Raw genomic sequence first — 22,412 nt, 5'->3', positions numbered from 1 at the left:
ACCACATGCACGTGCTGGGCAGTGGTGACCACATGCACGTGCTGGGCTGTGGTAACCACATGCATGTGCTGGGCAGTGGTAACCACATGCATGTTTGAGAATATACTATGCTGAGGCCAGGGAAGACTTCAGGGAGCACTGGTAACCTTGCAGCTAGATCAGTCATATTCCAAAGTGCACTCCTCCTCTCTGTTCTTCTGCTGCCTTTGAATAGTATAATTTACAGCCACCTGTGCATCGTAACAGGTTTTACACTGAAGTTCAGGTGGAAGGTGTACTCAGGTTTCCTGAGCATGGAACCTTATACATGCTGAAAGGCCAGTTCTTTTTGACAAGCTATGCTATAATCATTTGGAAATTACATGTGAAATAAAGAACTTTAGCTAAATTTCTAATGAAAGGCAACAACAAAAATGGTTGACAAGGAACATAACCCTAAATATGCAAAATAAAAATACAAAACCTTAGAAAGCTTGAGTTGGGAAGTATTTTGTTCTAACACTAAAAACGAAATTAATAAAAACTTACTTTGAATTTTATAAAAGTAAAACGTTTTAAAACTATGAAAGGTACTATTAAGAGAGAGAGAAAAAAAAGACAAAGACTGAGATCTTTGCAGATAATATATTGAGCAAAGAGTTATGCTTCAATTATATAAAGTATGAAAATTCAACAATACAAAAGTGAAAGTTAATGAAAAAAAGATGGGTAATGGGTCTGAAAAGCACTTCCTCAAAGAAGACCAGAGTATAGCAAGTAAGAACACGAAAGATTATCAGTGGTATAAACAGCATCACCACTTAGGGAAAGGCAAAGAAAATCAGAACATACCATCACATATGTACATGCTGTCTGTGGGGGTGGGAGGTGTTGAGTGCCTGTATGTATGTGTGTGTGAGCGTGTGCCTGTGTATATATGTGTGTTTAATGTATGTGATTACATGTCTGTGTATATGTGCCTGTGAGTATGAGAGTGATTGTTTGTATATGTGTGTTATGTCTGTGTCAGAGTGTGTATGTTTATTTGTGTATATATACATATGTGCAAGTATGTGTATATGTCTGTGAGAGTGTGTATATGTGGGTATGTGTATATGTCTGTGAGAGTGTATATATGTGTGTATGTGTATATGTGTATGAGTGTGTGTCTGTGTGTATATGTGTGTGAGTGTATGTATGTGTGTGTGTGTGTATATATCTATGAGTGTGTATGTGTGTATATGTGTGAGTATGTGTGTATGTGTGTGAGTACGTGTATGTGTGTATATGTGTGTGAGTAAGTGTGTGACTCTGTGTGTGTGTATAAAACTAAATTAAAAATTGACAGGTTAAGCCCCAGTGAAGATGTGAGATGCCAGGAACCTCCTGCTTTGCAGTTCCGTGAGAACAGATACTATCACTCTAAAACAGCAGTGAGTGTTGTGAAGAGGAATGTCCAGGTAACCTCTCACCTACAATTCTACTTCTAAGAACTTATCCTAGAGAAATAAAAGTTGGAGTCCATATAAAACATAAAGAAGATATATTGTTCTATGACAAGTTATTCTTAATTGCCAAGAAGTATAACTTCTATCTCTCAGTGGGACAGTAAACTGTGAAATATCAAAAAGCAAAATACTGACCTCACAATGCAAAGATCAGGCTACTGACACAAACACAAGTAACAGGGACAAATCTCAAACATAATAAATAGGCTGAGGAAAGAAGACATGAAAACAGCAGCAGGGGGTAAGGGACAGGGGCACTGCAGGATCCCCAGAAGTAGAATGGCTTCTGCAGCTACCCAGGAAGGAGGACCCAGAAAATCACTTTAGGCATTTAAGGACAGGTCACCAACTGTGAATCAGCAAACGCAATCTATCGGACTCATCTTCCCAAGGACATAGTCATATGAACATCTCAACAGATGCAGGAAGGCCTCTAGAGAAGCCCAAGACAGCTGCCTTCCTCCTCTATGGAGACCATCAATGTAGTGGTACAAAAGTACTGCCCTGCTCCCTCCCAGGTTTCCTTTCCAGGACTTTCTCCTAACAATAGCTTGCTATTCAAATTGTATACTGGCATCTCCTCCTCAGAGCACTTGTGGTTTGAGAAAGTGGGAGGTGACAGGGGGAAGAGAACATCAGGGACAGCAATGGACTTAGAATGGACCCACTTACTGCTTTGTGGGTTAAGATACCACCATCCACGTCAGTGCATACGGTGCAGTGTTTTCTAGCAGAAGGCTAAAATGGCTAATGATTTCACTACTAATAGCTTGAAAAGAGTTTTGATGAAAGAAATCCTGTTGGGGCTCCGGTGGTTTATGTGTTTTTTAAAAAGGGGAAAAAGCACTTTCAAAAAAGTGGAGTAAGTGGTTACAGTTACATAGTACTGCAGGCACTTTCGGGCTCTTACATTGGAATATGGAAAGAGAGAAGGCAAATACTAGTGGCAAATAGATGTAAGAGCCAGAACATGGGTGAACATTCCACAATGGTGACATCTACAATCAGGATGAGTCTTCCTACAGCAAAGAACAGTAATTGAGATAATCCCTCACAGTTTTGACTTGAGACAAATCTAATCTAAATAATGTTTCATTGGTTACAAACTCCAGTTTGTAACCAGAGTGGGTTATTACAGATCACGAAAAAACAGTGACAGCTTCCAAGACTTCTATAACCTGGTTCAGACAGTAGCTACACCTAGGCTGACAATGAGAATCAACAGGACATTCCATATTGAGTCAATTTGACAATCAAACTAATGATAACACATAGGTTACATAGGCATATATACAGGGTATACAAGATATCCCAGTTATGGTCACTACTGCTGTGAAGAGACACCATGTTCTAAAGCAACTTGGAAAGGAAATGGTTTTATTTCACTTAACGTTCCATATAATATTCCATCATCAAAGACAGTGAGGGCAGACCTCCAGCAGGACAGGAACCTGGAGGCAAGAGCTGATGCAGAGGCCACGGAGGAATGCTGCTGACTGCCTCGCTCCATGGCTTGCTCGGTCTGCTTTCTCATAGGACCCAGGGTCACCAGCCCAGGGATGGCTCCCAAAAAGGGCTGAGCCCTCCCCCATCAGTCACTAATTAAGAAAATGTCTTACAGTTGGATTTTATGGAAGCATACTTTTAACTGATGTTCTTCAGCTCATAGGCGGGCCAACTGTATCTATGAACTCATGTAGTAGTGACTTCCTTGGTTTAACTGTTGTCCAGTTACAACATATGAAAGTTGAGTAGTTGAGTAACTGCTAAATTACACCCTATCTACACAGTAAAATACAAATATGAAAAAACAGTGACAGCTTCCAAGACTTCTATAACCTGGCTCAGACAGTAGCTACACCAGGCTGACAATGAGAATCAACAGTACTATTAAAAATGTCCCTGTCATATTTCCTTGTTTCCTTAAATAATCCAGAATTTTCCTGTTGAGAAACATTTGTTATTCCATTTTACACAACTGAGAAAAAAAATATTGTAAGAAAAAATTCCTCCACTTCCGATCTGGGCTCCGAGCATAGAGCAGGTCACAGGCAGCAGCTCTGTACCCAACCTCAGAAAACCGAGAGAAAGAGGGCCTCCCAGGAGCTTTAACTCAGGCAGTATCTCAGGTAAGGAAAAAGCAACACCCGCCCCGAAACAGGGAGCAACCGGTACCCACTGGGACCCAAGAATTCACTCCTGGCCCGGAGCGCGGGTTCCTTCCGGTCTGGGCCCCAAGCACTCAGCAAATCCCGAGAGTCAGCTCTGCACCCAATCTCACAGAACCCAGAGGAAGCAGGGCTCTCAGGAGCTCTAACCCCAAGCAGTATCTTAGGCTAGGAAGCGGCAATTCTTGCCCCAAACAGGGAGCAACCGGGACCCACTGGGACCCAGGAATCCCCTCCTGACCCGGAGCACGGAACAGATCTTGGGCCTCAGCTCTAACCCCAGCAGCAAAACCCATCCCAAACAGTTCTGACACAACCTAGATAATAAGAAAGACAGGCTCCAGTCAGAGACAGCACAGATAGCACAAAGGAGATCCAGATGGCAAAAGGCAAGTGCAAGAACATAAACATCAGCAACCCAAGGTACTTGCCATCATCAGAACCTAGTTCTCCCACACTAGAAAGTCCCGAACTCCCCATATCACCAGGAAAGCAAGAACCAGATCTAAAATCACTTCTAATGATGATGATAGAGGACTATTAAAAGGACATAAATAACACTCTCAAAAATCTTGAGGAGAACACAGGTAAACAGGATGAAGTCCTTAAAGAAACACAAAAATCCTTTAAAGAATTACAAGAAAACACAAACAGATGAAGGAATTGAACAAAACCATCCAGAACATAAAAATGGAAGTAGAAACAATAAAGAAATCACAAAGGGAGACTACCCTGGAGATAGAAAACCTAAGAAAGAAATCAGGAGTCATAGACACAAGCATCACCAACAGAATACAAGAGATAGAAGAAAGAATCTCAGGTGCAGAAGATACTTTAGAAAATATTGACACAACTGTCAAAGAAAACGCAAAATGCAAAAAGTTCTTAACACAAAACATCCAGGAAATCCGGGACACAATGAGAAGACCAAACCTAAGGATAATAGGTATAGAAGAGAGTGAAGGTTCCCAACTTAAAGGGCCAATAAATATCTACAACAAAATTATAGAAGAAAACTTCCCTAACCTAAGAAATGAGATGCCCATAATCACACAAGAAGCCTACAGAACGCCAAACAGACTAGATAAAAAAAGAAATACCTCCCATCACATAATAATCAAGACACAAAATGCACAAAACAAAGAAAGAATTTTAAAAGCAGTAAGGGAAAAAGGCCAAGTAACACATAAAGGCAAACCTATCAGAATTACACCTGACTTCTAACCAGATACTATAAAAGCCAGAAGATCCTGGACAAATATCATATAGACCCTAAGAGAACATAAATGCCAGCCCAGGCTACTATACCCAGCAAAACTCTCAATTACCATAGACAGAGAAACCAAGATATTCCATGACAAAACTGAATTTACACAGTATCTTCCCACAAATCCAGGACTACAAAGGATAATAACAGGAAAGCTCCAATACATGAGGGCAATCATACCCTAGAAAGAGCAAGAAAATAATCCTTTTCCATCAAACCCAAAAGAAGATAACCACACAAATGATGTCTCCACTATTAGCAAAAATGACAGGAAGCAACAACACCCTCTCCTTAATATCTCTTAACATCAATGGACTCAATTCCCCAATAAAAAGGCATAGGCTAACAGACTGGATACGCAAACAGGACCCAGCTTTTTGCTGCTTACAGGAAACTCACCTCAGTGACAAAGACAGACACTACCTTAGAGTAAAAGGTTGGAAAACAATTTTTCAAGCAAATGGTCCTAAGAAACAAGCTGGAGTAGCCATTCTAATATCGAATAAAATCGACATTCAACTTAAAGCTATCAAAAAGGATAAGGAAGGACATTTAATACTTGTCAAAGGAAAAGTCAACCAACATGAACTCTCAATTCTGAATATCTATGCGCCAAATACAAGAGCACCCACTTTCATAAAAGAAACCTTACTAAAGCTCAAAGCACACATTGCACCTCACACAATAATAGTGGGAGACTTCAACACCCCACTCTCACCAATGGATAGATCATGGAAACAGAAACTAAATAGAGATACAGTGAAAATAACAGAAGTTATGAACCAAATGGACTTAACAGATATCTATAGAACATTTCACCCTAAAGCAAAAGAATATACCTTTTTCTCAGCACCTCATGGTACCTTCTCCAAAATAGACCATATAATTGGGCACAAGACAGGCCTGAACAGATACAAAAAAAATTGAAATAATCCCCTGCATCCTATCAGATCACCATGGTCTGAGGCTGGTCTTCAAAAATGACAAAGACAATGGAAAGCCCACATTCACATGGAAACTGAACAACACCCTACTCCTTGATAATCTGGTAAGGGAAGAAATAAAGAAATTAAAAACTTTTTAGAATTAAATAAAATGATGACACATCGTACCAAAACCTATGGGATACAAAGAAAGCAGTGCTAAGAGGAAAATTCATAGCTCTAAGTGCCTACAAAAATAAACTGGAGGGAGCATACTCTAGGAGCTTGACAATGCACCTGAAAGACCTAGAACAAAAAGAAGCTAATACACCCAAGAGGAGTAGACGGCAGGAAATACTCAAACTCGGGACTGAAATCAACCAAATAGAAACAAAAAGAACTATACAAAGAATCAATAAAACCAGGAACTGGTTCTTTGAGAAAATCAACAAGATAGATAAACCCTTAGCTAGACTAATCAGAGGGCAGAGAGACAGTATCCAAATTAATAAAATCAGAGCTGGAAAGGGTGACATAACAACAGAAACCAAGGAAATTTAAAAAATCATCAGATCCTACTACAAAAGCCTATACTCAACAAAATTGGAAAATTTGGATGAAATGGGCAATTTTCTAGACAAATTCAAGTTACCAATGTTAAATCAGGACCAGATAAACCATCTAAACAGTCCCATAACCCAAAAACAAATAGAAGCAGTCATTAAAAGTCTCCTCACAAAGAAAAGTCCAGGACCAGACGGTTTTAGTGCAGAATTCTATCAGACCTTCAAGGAAGACCTAATTCCAATTTTCTTCAAACTATTCCACAAAATAGAAACAGAAGGTACACTACCCAATTCGTTCTATGAAGCCACAATTACGCTCATACCTAAACCACACAAAGACTCAACAAAGAAAGAGAACTTCAGACCAATTTCCCTTAGGAACATTGATGCAAAATTACTCAATAAAATTCTAGTGAACCGAATCCAAGAACACATCAAAACAATTATCCATCATGATCAAGTAGGCTTTATCCCAGGAATGCAGGGTTGGTTCAGTATTTGGAAATCCATCAATGTATTCCACTATATAAACAAACTCAAAGAAAAAAACCACATGATCATATCACTAGATGCTGAGAAAGCATTTGACAAAATTCAACACCCCTTCATGATAAAAGTTTTGGAAAGATCAGGAATTCAAGTCCATACGTAAACATAGTAAAAGCAATATACAGCAAATCAGTAGCCAGCATCAAACTAAATGGAGAGAAACTTGAAGCAATCCCACCAAAATCAGGGACTAGGCAAGGCTGCCCACTCTCCCCCTACTTATTCAATATAGTATTGGAAGTCCTTGCCAGAGCAATTAGGCAACACAAGGAGGTCAAAGGGATACAAATTGGAAAGGAAGAAGTCAAAATCTCACTATTTGCAGATGATATGATAATATACTTAAGTGACCCCAAAACTTCCACCAGAGAACTCCTAAACCTGATAAACAACTTTAGCAATGTGGCTGGATATAAAATTAACTCAAGCAAATCAGTAGCCTTCCTCTATTCAAAAGATAAACTGGCTGAGAAAGAAATTATGGAAATGACACCTTCACAATAGTCACAGATAATATAAAATACCTTGGTGTGAACCTAACCAAGCAAGTAAAAGACCTGTATGACAAGAACTTCATGCCCCTGAAGAAAGAAATCGAAGCAGATCTCAGAAGATGGAAAGATCTCCCATGCTCATGGATTAGAAGGATTAATATAGTAAAAATGGCTATTTTGCCAAAAGCCATCTACAGATTTAATGCAATCCCCATCAAAATTCCCACTCAGTTCTTCAGAGAGATAGAAAGAGCAATATTAAAATTCATTTGGAATAACAAAAAACCCAGGATAGCGAAATCTACTCTCAGCAATAAAAGAACTTCTGGCAAAATCACCATCCCTGACTTCAAGCTGTACTACAAAGCAATAGTGGAAAAAAAAAAAAAACAACTGTGGTATTGGAACAGAGACAAGCAGGAGGATCAATGGAATAGAATAGAAGACCCAGAAATGAACCCCCATACCTAAGGTCACTTGATCTTTGACAAAGGAGCTAAAACCATCCAGTGGAAAAAAGACAGCATTCAACAAATGGTGCTGGTCCAACTGGAGGTCAGCATGTAGAAGGATGCAAATTGATCCATATTTATCACCTTGTACAAAGCTCAATTCCAAGTGGATCAAGGACCTCCACCTAAAACTAGCCACACTGAAACTAATAGAAGAGAAACTGGGGAAAAGCCTGGAACACATGGGCACAGGAGAAAAGTTCCTGAACAGAACACCAATGGCCTGTGCTCTAAGACCAAGAATTGACAAATAGGACCTCATAAAACTGCAAAGCTTCTGTAAAGCAAAGGACACAGTCAATAGGACAAAGTGGCAACCAACAGATTGGGAAAAGATCTTCATCAACCCTACATCTGATAAAGGGCTAATATCCAAGGTATACAAAGAACTGAAGAAATTAGACTCTAGACAAAGAACCCTATTAAAAAATGGAGCACAGAGCTGAACAAAGAATTCTCAACTGAGGAAGCTCGAATGGTTGAGAAGCATCTAAAGAAGTGTTCAGCATCCCTAGTCATCAGGGAAATGGAAATGAAAACAACACTGAGATTCCACCTCACACTAGTCAGAATGGCTAAGATCAAAAACACAGGTGACAGCAGATGTTGGCGAAGATGTGGAGAAAGAGGAACACTCCTCCACTGTTGGTGGGAATGTAAACTGGTACAACCACTATGGAAAGCAGTCTGGCAGTATCTCAGAAAATTGAACATAGTGTTACCTAAGGACCCAGCTATACCACTCCTGGGCATATACCCAAAAGATGTTTCAACATACAACAGGGGCATATGCTCCACCATGTTCATAGCAGCCTTATTTATAATAGCCAGAAGTTGGAAAGAACACAGATGTCCTTCAACAGAAGAATGGATGCAGAAAATGTGGTACATTTATACAATCAGCTATTAAAAACAATGAGTTCGTGAAATTCTTAGGCAAATGGATGGAGCTGGAAAATATCATCTTGAGTGAGATGACCCAATCTCAAAAGAACATACATGGTATGCACTCACTGATAAGTGACTATTGCCCAAAAGCTCACAATATCTAAGAAACAACGTATAGACCACATAAAACTCACATAGAAGAAGGAAGACCAAAGTGTGGATGTTTTGGTCCTTTCTAGAAGGAGTATCAAAAGTTTCAACCAGAGTTCCCAAAGTCTAAACCGCCAGCCAGAGAGCACAAAGGGAGGGACTCATGTCTCCACCTGTATAGGGAATTGAGGGTGACCTTGTCAGACTTCAGTGGAAGTGGAGGGCCATGGTTTTCAAAAGTTTGGATCCCCTACTGTTTGGGAATTCAAGAGCAGGGAGAAGGGACTGGGAGGATGTTTGGAGCACACCCTCAAAAAATAGGAGGAGGGGGTGTGGGATAAAGGGTTTTGGGGGAGAATGGGAGAGGAGATAACATTGAAAGGTAAATATGTATAATATCCAATAAAAAAAAAACACAGATAAGGGGTCTAAAAAAAAGAGGGAGAGAGTTTACTTATTTTAAATTATCTTCAAAAGTTTCTAGGAGTTGCTAATTGGCTAAGATCCTATTTTAAGCTCTCCACAAAAGAATTTAAGTCTCTGTTCAATATTCTCAAGAGAGATGTAAATCCTAATTTTCCTCAACAATTAACTGACAAAAGAGAGGTAATCTCACAAAAATAGGAGAAGCTATTATTAATTGATATATTATATAGTCTGATTAGTTGTCGGCAGTGCTATAACAGTCCTTTGACAAAAGATTATTAATACAGATTTATATATCTTTAAATAGGGTCTTCATGACTCTCTGAGTGTGGAAGGAGCGACTGTTGGCGCTTCTGCCCTGATTTTACAAGAACTCTGAAAAATAGGCTTTAAAAACAAAAGAGGGGGAACGATACCCCCCCAGAAGGAGTCCCCCTGAAATTCTCTCCATCATGCCTTGTTCACTTTTATCTCTCTGAAGCTGAAAGCTCATGGCAACTCTGCTGCTGACTGCCTTTGGCACCACCGAGACCAACAAAACTTTGCCACAGATATGGGGAAGGACCCTCTTATCCTTAAAGGGAATGGCCCAGACCCAGTTCCCTTACGAGGCCGAGGATTGATATGCCTGTCTGATACCACAGAAGGCACAGCTAACCGGCTACCAAAAAGATTAATGAAATAAATAGATACCCTCACAAAGCCAGGCCCAACCATAAATAAGATGAATAATAATTTACATCCAGGGAAGAGAAATATCCCTGAGAATTCCCTTCTTTTTCCTTTCTAGGTAAAAATGAATCACCCATAATGTCTGCTGTTAGAAGTTCTAATCCAGATGCTGGCCTCCGAACTTATACTACTCAGACTTTTGAGGGGCCACTGACAAGAACATCAAACAGCTAGAGATTGACATCACTAATCTGAAGATCCCTCGTTTCACTGTCTGAAGAGACCTCCTAAAATCACAAAGATCCTTATTGGACTTGATTTACTCTATTACAATCGAAAAGGTTGTGTACAGCTCTTGCCTGTGTAAAGCCCTTAAAGAAAAATGTTGCCTTTACATAGACAAGATAGGGAGGGTTAAAGAGAGCATAAAATATGTCAGTGAAGGCCCTAAGAAAAATCAGAGAGAGAAAGAGACAGATGAATGCTGGTACAAGAATTGGTTTTCAGCCTCTCCAAGGTTGTCAACCCTATTTCCTCCCATCTTGGGACCATTATTTGGGTTCTTTTTGCTTATTTCTGCTGGTCCCTGGCCCTGAAATAGGCTGACTAACTCTGTGATACAACAGATAAATAATTTGGTAACAAAACCTACTCAGACACATTATCATAAGCTAGCTATGGAGGACCACGAGACTCAGGATGAGGTTGTTACTTTATACAGGGTGTTTCCAAAACCCATCTCCACCCAACCTAAATGGGGGGACTTCTGCCCCTAGACCAAGCAGAGAGGGGCCACCCAGAACCCCCTCTGACTGGAGATCTGAATTCTTTCTTAGGCTGCGAGGCTAAGCACTGCAAGGGAATATCAATAAAAGATAATAGTATCTCTCTGGGTTCCCTGAGGGACAAGCCTGACTGCATAGGGGTTGATGTCAAAAGTATCCCCTCTCCAGGAAAAAGACATCGGGTTGGGTATGGCCCTCATGCCACAATGGACAATGACAGAGGGACTGGAGCCATTACAAGGTCCCCTTCAAGTACTGGAGGTCAGGCCTCTATCCCCGCCTTTGCAAGATTAGAATCACCACAGCCCTTCTATACTTAGAGAAGGGAGGAGATGTCAGGGGCAGCCCTACTTACACACTGTAGGCCTAAAATCAGCCATAGGCCTAAAATCAGCAATAGGTCTGTCATACATGTATACTAACACCAAGTCTTGGGTCTCAGTGGAAAAACATTGAAACAGATGGTTATAAGCTAATGTAAACAGGCAGCTTTTGTGGAAATTTACAAGCCTGAGTAGTCATAGACCTTGTAAATAGGTAGCCTTGGCAGACAATACCAACTTAGATAAGGAAAAGCGAGTCATAGGCAGAGTCATAGTGACTTGTCCCCTGAACCTTCACCTAGCCGATACCCGGTTCTGAAGATATCTGTATTCCCCCTGAACACCCACACTCCAGTGTCATTCCCTTCCCCACATCCTGCCTTTCTGTGTTTATAACCCCTGTGTGAATGAATTACGATTTGAGAAAAAATAAATTATAAAAGAAAAAAAGAAAAAATTCCTCTCTCACTTCTAAAATAATTTAGTAAAATGTTTATCACATACCGTAACAGCAATAAGAAAAATCCTTAGATCTTACAAATATAAGAAGACTGAGATTCTGAGAAGCTGGGTGACCTACTTAAAATGGCACAAGGAGCTAAGATCAGAGCCAAGCCATGTCTATAAATGACTTCCCTAGTGCTGGCCCAATTGTGTTTGCCACCAGAAGTCTCCAGAATAAGGAGGTAAAACCTTCATAGTACAGTAGTCGAGCCATGGCCCCAGAAGGATGTGACTAAGCTGAAGTTGGCTTACTCTCTCACATGCTGACCCAGTAACTGGGTTAGCAACAGCAACAGGGACAGACAGCCTGGCTGGAAGATTTTCATAAACACTACCTTCTTCAAAATTTAGTGGTAGCCTTCTAAAAGAGTAAATTAATACACTTCAAAATAGTCTGTCTATGTATTTGCTTAACAATAAGATGATTTTAAATTATCTGATTTACATTTCACTACTAGAAGAAATTTAAATGACAAAGGGCCTGTCAAAAATATTTGATTTCACATAATGATTAGAATATTTTAATTCACTTTGTCTATAGTGATAACCTAAAGAAGAGAATCATCTCTAATAAATGGTGCACACTGAACTAGCTCCCATTTGCTTAATAAAGGAGCTACTGAACTGAAATATATGCACAAAATCAGAAGCTCCAAGCATCCGATAGTTAAATAATTTACATGTACATTCACCTGTGAATTCTCACACATAATTTAACATTCTAGTATGTGTCAACCCACACTGTTTTGCATCAAGTGTTTTTATTTTAATGCATGAAATAATGCTCATTCAATTGTAAGTTCTAGTGTTTTCTAAAAATACATGGAATTTCTGTTATTATCCTTAAAATCCATTGTATTCTATGGAACAAGATTTTAAAAACATACATACTTTACAATGCTTCTTCTAGTTTCACCTTTAAGAGAAACATGTGAAGTATGAATAACTTTTCAGCAGCTGTGATAGGTACGTATGGTGACAGTATTGCGTGTTAAACATTATGGTTACTCCATACACAGACACACAGACAAACATGCTTGTTCTCAGAGCACAGTGTCCGTCATGACAACGAATTTGAAAAGGTAGATAAAAGAACTGGGAAGTGAAAAGTGAAGGTAAGAATTTAAAGTCCTGAACAGCAGGTGGAGAGGGAGATCAGAGGTGTTATGTACGGGCCCCAACGGATGAATCAAAAAGAGATTACAAGAAGACAGATTTCAGCTCAATTATAAAGAACAGTCAGTTAATGGGTGTCAGAAAATCCTATCTCCAGAGAAGCTGCGTTCTAGTTAGTAAAAGTACTCAGGCATGAGGTCGCTCAAAAACTGGAAAAATTAGGTTCGCAGATTCAACTCATCCCAAGGATGTTTTTCTGGATCACTGACACCCTCTTCATTTCTGCATGGTCTTGGCTCCTTAGGCATTAGAGCATAGGATATTGCTTGCACATAAACTTTGAAAAAATTGCTATCTCTTAATATAAAGTATTTTTTAGACTCCTGTGAAGAGGACACAGGAACCTAGGAATTATATAAAGATCTGAACAAGACCGGTAAGGGAGTGATTATCTGGCATTTGGAAACAGGGATGATATACCACATTCTGAGATCTAGGTTCTACGGCCAAGTCAACCCAAACAAGCTGGTGGGCGGAGTGAAATTCACACTGCACTCTGTTCTGAAGCTGTGTGCAGCGGTGTGGGCTACGTCTTATATAAGAGCCAAGAGGACACAACGGGGCGGTACACATCCAAGGCAACATTTATAATATAACTTAGCTGAGATCCCATAGCACAGATGGACTAAGTGAGACATCATCATCCTCAAGCCCAGCATCTCATCATTTACAACCATGAGATTGAAAGCAAGATTGCCTGCAGGTTGTGATGCGTCTGACAAGTATGAGCACTAACCTCTCACAAAGAAACACGTCAACTAGCATAGCAAAAACAGTCATGTCGGTTAAAAAAATAATCCACAGTTGTCCGTGTAGCATTATAATACACAGCATTTTCCAAAGCTGTTTACCTTTGGAATTATTTTTATCTTAAGAACTTACGTTAATATATCACTTAACTACTGACCTGGGAACTTAACTCTATTCAAAGTCACTTGTAGTATTTCTAGATTAGAAACTCATTTAAAGCAGAAATGTTTTCTTAGAACACATTTTTGCACATCACTAAGCATACATGATATTAGTCAATAATGAATTGTTCAATCTAAAAGATTTAACTAATCCATGAGGTATGAGAGCTATTCATTTCACTAATTAAAATAGTTTTTAATTATTTTTGTGAAAAGAGAATGCAAACTGAGTACTCTTTCTACTGAATTCACTGGGCACAAGGCAAGATAAAAGATCTTACACCATAGGACTGCAAGTGTAATGCATATGCTCTACTGGACATACATAGTATGCATTCGAGGAATGGAATAATAAGATAAGCAATTGACAAATGATCTGACAGACTATATACACACAGAGACACAGACACACACAGAAACAAACATACACACACAGCCATACACATACACACATGCACACACAGACATGCACACACACAGACACAAACACACACAAAGATAGTCACAATAGACACACAGAGACATACATATACATACACAGACACACATGTGCATGCACAAACATTCACAAACATATATGTACATACACAGACACACAAATATGCACACACAGAGACACACACATACATGTACACACACATACAAATAACACATACATGTACACACACATAAAACATACATGTACACACAGACACACATGTCTGCACATAAATACACAGACGCACAGAGACAGACACACACAAACACACACACACAGGATTGATGAGTTAAAACTCAGCAAACGCCAATTACCTGAAGAAGGTGACAAAGAACTGCACGAGATCCATGATCGTGTTGTGTTGGGAAAACGCAATCTGAAAAATAAAAATATCAGAACGTTTGAAGTTTACTGAGCCTAAATTCTTCAAAACCTATAGTGATGTCTCACAGTATTAACAAACATGACATTTCTAAATCAGCAACCCAGTAGGACTCACCATACTATAAACAAAATGCACGCTAATGTGCAAGCTTTACTAGCAAACTATTAATCGTTAATGAGGGCCATTACCTAGATATTAATGAGGACTGCTATGTAAATTGTGATATTAAGCAGTTAACACCTATGATGAAATTAAGTCAGAAACGTGAGCTGGGGGTTGCATGCAAAATGCGGCGGCATACTAAGTGTGCCTACAGAGACTTGCAGGCAAATTTCTTTAATAATGATCATGTTTCCAATTAACAGTTGATAATTTCTTGTTTGAAAAAACTCGACTGTATTATAAGAAACCAAGAAAACACATGCGTGCATACAGTCATTCTGTATACTGAAAGAAACGGTGTGCTACTTCTTTTTACCATTTCATATCTCATCTTTCTTGAGGAACTATTATACGCCATGAGGTGACAGCATGGCGGCTGAGCGGAGAACAAGGCATTAGAAAAGATACCGCATATAGTTGCCTCCTGTGTTCTAGAAAACTGTAGAGATGTATATCAGAGTTTTCCCATACTGAAGGGGAATGAAGAAAACATCTTCATTATAGTGTTAGAGGAAAACAAAGAAATAGAAATGAAAATATAATAAAAAGTTATGTCTATAACACGGTACACGTAATAGATTTGACGTAACAGATACTGGACTTTTATACTGCACGTGAACGACACAGTCAAACAACAGTGAGTATTCCTACATAGCTAAGATTAAACTAACAAGGCATGGCTACAATGGCCTTTTATTCCTTTCAGTGATCTCTCAATAATATCTTTTAAAGGACATATCAACATATGTCCTATCAACAAAGGGTTGAGTTTTCTCAAACTTTAAGCATCCGTGAGACTTGGGGAAATTGAACAGTTCAGACACTGGCTGGATGACAGAGAAGCACTGTGAGTCTGGGCTAAAAATATATAGATAAGCTCTAAATCTGTCCCAGATTGCAACGTGGCCTCACTAGACAAGAAATAGCAGATGAGATTTTCTCTTGTTTGATTGTGTGTGTGTGTGTGTGTGTGTGTGTGTACATGTGGGTGTATACATGTGTATATGTTTATGTATACACCTTTGTGCAACTGTGTACAGACATGCAGGTATACACAAATGAGTGTGAATATACATGCATGTGAAGGTATGTGTGTGCATCTGTGTGTGCACACATGCTGTGACTGAACCCAAGTGTGTGAGCCCCTGTGAGTATTCTGGGTCAGGGCATTACCACTAGCTATCTGTAGCTGCATACCCAAACCCTATTTGATATTTAAAATCAATTAATTGATTGATTGAAACATCACACCAATTGGGAAATTCAGTTTCTAACCTACACATGTAAACTTGAAAATATGTAACATTCATGTCCAACAAGTATCTTAATAAATGAATTATAAAAAGTTTATATAGAAACTGAGAAAACATACTTAGTTTAGAGGAGCTACAGGAGAAAATATTTAAAAGGTGAAAGAAAAAAATTTAAATAGGAAAGATATTTAGGTTTTTTCCCCCGGTGGGGGAAAAATATGGTGGAAATGTAGCTTGTCAAAAATTATATTCAATGCCTTAAATCTTAGGAAAACACTAGATATCGCAATTAAGAACTATTGGGGTGAACGTTTAAAGGTTAACTTTTTGGAATCATACTAAAGCATTTAGCTAAGTTATAGAATGACTTCAGACAGCACAAGGAATACCTACAAAGGGGAAAGGGGGGCGGGGAACGACGGGACATAAAGAACAGGTCCTGTCAATATCAAGTATGTGGAGGACTTCTGTGCCACCAAGCAGACACTCTCTTCAGACCGAGAAGACCACAGCAAACCAAGAAAGAAAGGAAGAAATCCTGCGTACAGTGTCTTAAATAGGCAATACCTAGTAAACGCTCTAGGACAGACATTAAATGATACTTAGGATCTCAGCGGGCTGCGGAATGTACAAACGTGGAAAACCAAAGAAAGCCATTATCATTTGGAATCACGTTGTGTTGGGTATTTCATAGACACTGAAGAGGAGTGCTCTGGCCCCCTGTTATCAGAACACCAATAAACAGGTGTGAAATTAGAAGAGCTAAAACCACCTGTAACAGCTCCATGTCTTCTGCTGGCTAACCTCTCCCCTCAGTATTACGAAGAAAGGGGACCAGAGTACAGAGGGCACCTCCAGTCTTACCTTGACGCACAAGCTGAAATAACACTCCTGTGTTTTGTGAAAACACATCCATCTTTCTTAGTTTGTTACTGATGGAATATTCACTTAGGTCGAGTTTTAGAGTTTCTAGTACTTTTCATCATAACTCTACCTTGTAGACACACATAATCCCACATCTAATTTAGCCAATTCCTCTTAAGAGCATAGACACGCCCACAGGTGTCTTTGCTTCATTTATGTCAGTTATTTGCCCCTCATCTTTGCTGTGGACCCTCAAAGACCAGGATAACAGTATGAAAATTACTTACAGCAGCTGGAATTAGATTCTGTACCCATCTTAAGTTACTGTCACTTGTTGGTCATTCCTACCATGTGTGCATCAGTTAGAGAAACCCAAGCCCTCTGTTAATAAATGGCAGATGATGTTTCCTGTGAGCGTACAGACACTAGCATCGCACGGGGCATCGGCAGGAGCAACGTGTTCACGTATGTGTGATGGTGTGCTGTAGTAGGAACATCAAGGCCACCTCTATGTTGGGGGAATGGGGAGGGAAGGGGAGCTACTCAGCTGCAAAGGCATCTCCTGCAGGAGGACCTAATTGAGGACTGCCTGAGACACCAAGGAGTGCTGGCGCAGACAATGCTAGCCAATTGGGATCTGCTGTATAGAAGAGATGCTTTCTTGGGACCAATGGGCCACAAGGGGAGGGTATTAAAGGAGCTTGCAGCAGTGCTCAGATGAGCACTTCAGCCTTCCTCAACCTGCTCCCAGAGTCTGTGTTCTTGACTCTACCACCATCTCACTTGCAACCCCCAAGGGCAGGTACGGTCAGGCAGTGAGTTGTCCAGGGAACAGGCAGCGTTGTGCTTTTTCTACTTCACAGTGTGTCACACTCTATTAAGCGCCCTTAGCTGACTTCCTCCCACTTTAAAAGCTGGGTAGCCCTTGTTTTCTCTGTCTTCAAACTCTCTGCTTCTGTTTGATTTCTAGCCTAGTGTCTAATCTTCGATGTCAAGCCTGACTTCACTTTGTAAACTTGCTTTTCGAACTCTACGTGTTGTGAATGGTTCCAGCACATTGTAGAACTCTGCAGAGATTTGCTATCGGGCTGGCCAAATACACCCTGCTTTCTCTCTGGTAACTCATCCGCATGGTTCCAGAGAACATCTGGAGCTCTGGAGTTTCCCTCTTGACCCTCTCCTTCTGCGGACACACTGAGGTCACAACTTACATCTGTGGTTTAGTCGTCTCTTCTGTGTTTTGGCATGGAAATACTGTATTGATTAAACTGGTGGACACTGATGTCTTATTTTACAATCCAGTTACTCTAACTCTTTGGAAGCATGGTGAGTCACAGATTTATACACTATGCTGTCACTGCCTCATGCTGTCACTGCCTCATGCTGTCACTGCCTCATGGATTAAACATTTAAAAGCTTCCCATTGGTTAACTTTCTTCTGCTACACTTGAAAATAGAGTTTTAGTTAAATTTTACTTGAATCTAACATTGTTCCAAACTATGTTTCAGATATGGAAAGTCTATTCTGTTTGTATAGCTTACATTCTCTGTTTTCCCAAATAATCTATGGATTACAGAATCCTTAAAATCTTCTGTCTCCTGATTCTTTTTTTGGTTTATGTCATTTTGAAAGTTCAGCCCGTGGTTGTTCTGCAGTTCCTCAGTCCAACCATCCTCATATTTGATTGTTATATCCTGAATTGACCTCACAGTCACTAACCGGAACTCCATTTGCTTAAGCTACGTATCAAGCTCACGTTGCAGGGACCGTTTACTAGGTGCATCTCTGGCCACAATGTACTCAGCCAACAGCACTGTTCGCCACTTTTGGGGAAGTCCCTGCCTCCACCATCTTTTTCAACACCATTCTCACTCAAATGGTCCGACATGTCTTTAATTAACAAGCGTCTAAGTAAAAGGTACAACCAATGATCATAATAAAATTACGTGAGCACGGCACATAACTTCAAGCCCACATGTGTGTGGTATACCTGCCCTGAGTTAGTAATAGCCCCCACAAACTTGAAAACAAAAATCACGATGTAAGGTGAGGCACATGTAAAGATATCTGTGTTTTTCAACAATTGCCTGAAAACATTTGAATGAATAAAATGCTTAGGGGGGATTCTACAAATCATCGTCAGGATGTCAGGCAGTCAAGGACTCTAAAACTTGAATTAATCAGTTTCTATCTTTATCTTTTAGTGAAGTTATTCTAAGAAATATAAATGTTGGGAGGGAGGAATGTGTCAGGGAGAGAGGAGGGGGAGGGAAAAGGGGGCAGGATCAGGTATGTGAAGGGACAGGAAAGAGGTAGAGAGAGTCTGGAAACGGAACAGAAATATGTAGCAGTGGGGACGGGGAACCGAGGATAGTCACTAGAAAGTCCCAGACATCAGGGAAGCCAAAGACTCCCAGGACCCAACAGGGACGACATCAGCCAAAATACCCAACAAAGGGGAGACAGAACCTGTAGAGACCACCTCCGGTAGATAGGCTCCCCCCCCAGTTGAGGGATGGGGCCACCCACTTATCTAAAAATTTTTAACCTGGAATTGTTCCCGTCCAAAGGAAAAACACGGACAAAAGATGGAGAAGAGACTGAAGGAAAGGCCATCCAGAGGCCGCCCCACCTGGGGATCCATCCCATCTGCAAACACCAAACCCAGACACTATTGCCGATGCCAAGAAGCATTTGCTGACAGAAGCCTGCTATAGCTGCCCCCTGAGAGGCTCTGCCAGCACCTGACCAATACAGATGCTGATACAGTCAACCATCAGATGAGCCCAGACAACCCAATGGAAGAGTTAGGGGAAGGACTGAAGAAGCTGAAGGGGTTTGCAACCCCATAGGAAGAACAATATCAGTCAACCAAACACCCTCCCCCCCCCCAGCTTCCAGGAACTAAACCACCAACCAAAGAGTATACATAGGGTCACCATGGCTGCAGCTGCATATGTAACAGAGGATGGCCGCCGTAACTGGCATCAATGGGAGGGGAGTCCCTTGGTCCTGTGGAGACTCTATGCCCCAGTGTAAGGGGATGCTAGAGAGGTGAGGCTGGACTGGATGAATGGGTGGAGGAGCACCCTCATAGAGGCAAAGGGGAGGAGGGATGGGATGGGGGGTTGTGGAGAAGAAACCGGGAAGGAGGACATTTGAAATGTAAAGGAATAAAATGATTAATTTAAAAAAAAAGTCAAAAAAATACATGAACACCATTATTTACTAACTTTTTAACTAAAAAAAAATCTAAAAATAAAAAACCCCATTCAAATTTATGATCGCTGGAATTTCTCACAAATTAAATTGCATAAAATACCTGAATATCAAAATCCTAACTGAAGACTTAGATTGACTTCTGACTTCCATAATAAGGAATATTATGGGAGGGCAAACTGGTCAGAACTGGTCTCTGTGGACAATGGTATTGGAAATGCAAATTGTCTCAGGAAACTAACTCTGCCCCCTCAAGAGCTGCAGGCACTTTCTGGCTGGGGTGGCTTAGGAGGCCCCTATTTTCTTCCCTGGTGCAGCCACTGTTAGGTTATCTGTGTTCACACACCCATGCAAGCAGCTCCATTACAGCAGCTGGGCAAGCAACCAAGACACAAACAAAAGATACAGAGATAGGAGCAGTCCCGGTGGTTTGCAGAATGGCCAGGATAGGCTTAACTATCTGAATGGCTGCAACCAGTGCAAGATACAGCTTGAGGAATGTGTGCCACTGAGAGCAAGCTTTGAGGCCACACCAGGCCCAGTGTCTGTCTCTCTTTTTCTCTCTGCCTGCTGCTGTGTATCAGAATATAAGCAGTCGACCCCATATCTGCACTGGCCAGAGGGCTCCAGTGATGTGCTTGTCTTTGACCCCACTTCTACCCTGGGATTATGTGAGTGAAGAATTTTAATTGAGGGCTGGAATCCAAACTCAAGTCCTCACCCTTATGGGATGAGTGCTTTCACCCAAGGAGCCATTTCCCAGCTGCAAAATAATGATTCTTATTAATGACTGGCGACTCAATGTTTGGCACGTCAGTTTTGTGCTAGGCAACCAACAGATGCTACAGTGTTGCAAACCGGCTGCTCCACAGCAGACTCAAGACTATCTACCCATCTTTCATTTTGAAACATTTTGAAAGATGCTTCTTCACCTGAGATTTTCTGTAGAAAATAGTGTAACAGGAAGCCATGGAAAACACTACCCCAGGCAGCCCATCGTCAGACACCACACTAGCTTTGAGGGATAACATTAGATGAGGTAAACTGAAGGAGAATTGTGTCCCCAACACGATGTGCTGGAAACATAAAGCCTCAAATTCGTCCATTGGCAGGATTGGACATAAGGGATTTGGGCTGATTGGGGTCACAGAGTGAGCCCTAAGATAGTATTGATGGCTTTGTAAAAAGAAGCAGAGATTCCTGGACCCATCCCCTCTCTCTTGTTACATGATATATCCTGCCAGGGTACAACACAAGAATAGAGCCTTACCACAAGCTAATACTTTCTTAATGGACTCCGAGCCACTAAAACTGTAAAAGAAATTGTCCAGATTGTAATTTCTACCATAAAGAAGAAAACAGATTAAAAGCCAAGATGCCCACTGATAAGGTGTCAGTTTATTCACGCATTGACTCTCTCACTAAGAATCGATCATATTCAGGGTCTGTTACCGGGTATGTGAATATATTAATTGAAAAACTGAAATTCTTGCTGGGGGAGGAACCAACTGACGGTAATAATAATACAGCGTGTTAAAACGTAATAAGTGCCAAAGGGCATTAGAAACAGGAAAAAATATGCTGTGTTTACATGGCTGGTTACAAACTCATACTTTCAGAAAACTGGCAAAATGCTGAGACTGGACATTACAAAAAGAAAAGGGTAACAGAAGGAATGTAAAGTTTCATTAGGTTCAAATGTATCTGACTGTTCTCATTTTTCCCCAGCTGAAACAGCATGTTGCAACTTCAAGCCCTTCCGACTGAGATAGGGAGGCCCGGGAGAGGAAAAAAAGGCGGAGGAGGGGGGTCATTCAAATCCATGCTGGGCAGCTGGTTTCCAAGGAGCTGACTGCTGATCATCTGTACCCCACCATGATTGTCACACTCTGTAGTGACACTCATCTAAAGTGGGTGCCTTCCTTCTTACTCTGAGTACTATGCAAACAACTTTTTCTACTGTCATCTGAAATTATCTATTTTAGAGGTTAATGTTAAGACTCTCCACTAAGATATAGGCTCTGTGATAACAGTGATTTTATTCTCATTTTACAGTACTGATACAACATTTCAAACAATATTTGCTACATGGCAGTGGAAAGCATTTAATTACATTTTTCAGACTGAAATCTACTGCAAAATTTAGCACCAGAGTATTGGGGCTTTCAGACATCCATAAGGATAAAGAAAAGAACACCTAGAAACTGTGAAGAGAACATTTTAAATCATCTACTCTTATTTATTTATAA

The 22,412-nt window shown here is 40.5% G+C and overlaps 1 protein-coding gene across 1 annotated transcript in view; it reads right to left on the bottom strand.

Annotated features, from left to right (window-relative positions):
* Window positions 1-22,412, bottom strand: part of Atrnl1 (attractin like 1) — a 521,748-nt gene that overhangs the window by 344,119 nt on the left and 155,217 nt on the right. Inside the window, exon 25 of the mRNA XM_028775552.1 lies at window positions 14,594-14,655. Within this exon, the coding sequence (XP_028631385.1) occupies window positions 14,594-14,655 (62 nt within the window). The remainder of the gene's footprint in view (window positions 1-14,593; window positions 14,656-22,412) is intronic.

This window comes from Grammomys surdaster, unplaced genomic scaffold (assembly GCF_004785775.1).
Source record: "Grammomys surdaster isolate TR1022 unplaced genomic scaffold, NIH_TR_1.0 66, whole genome shotgun sequence".
NCBI classification, from domain to species: domain Eukaryota; kingdom Metazoa; phylum Chordata; class Mammalia; order Rodentia; family Muridae; genus Grammomys; species Grammomys surdaster.
The sequence above is the reverse complement of the archived record's forward strand: the minus strand, read 5'-3'. Positions and strand labels throughout refer to the sequence as shown.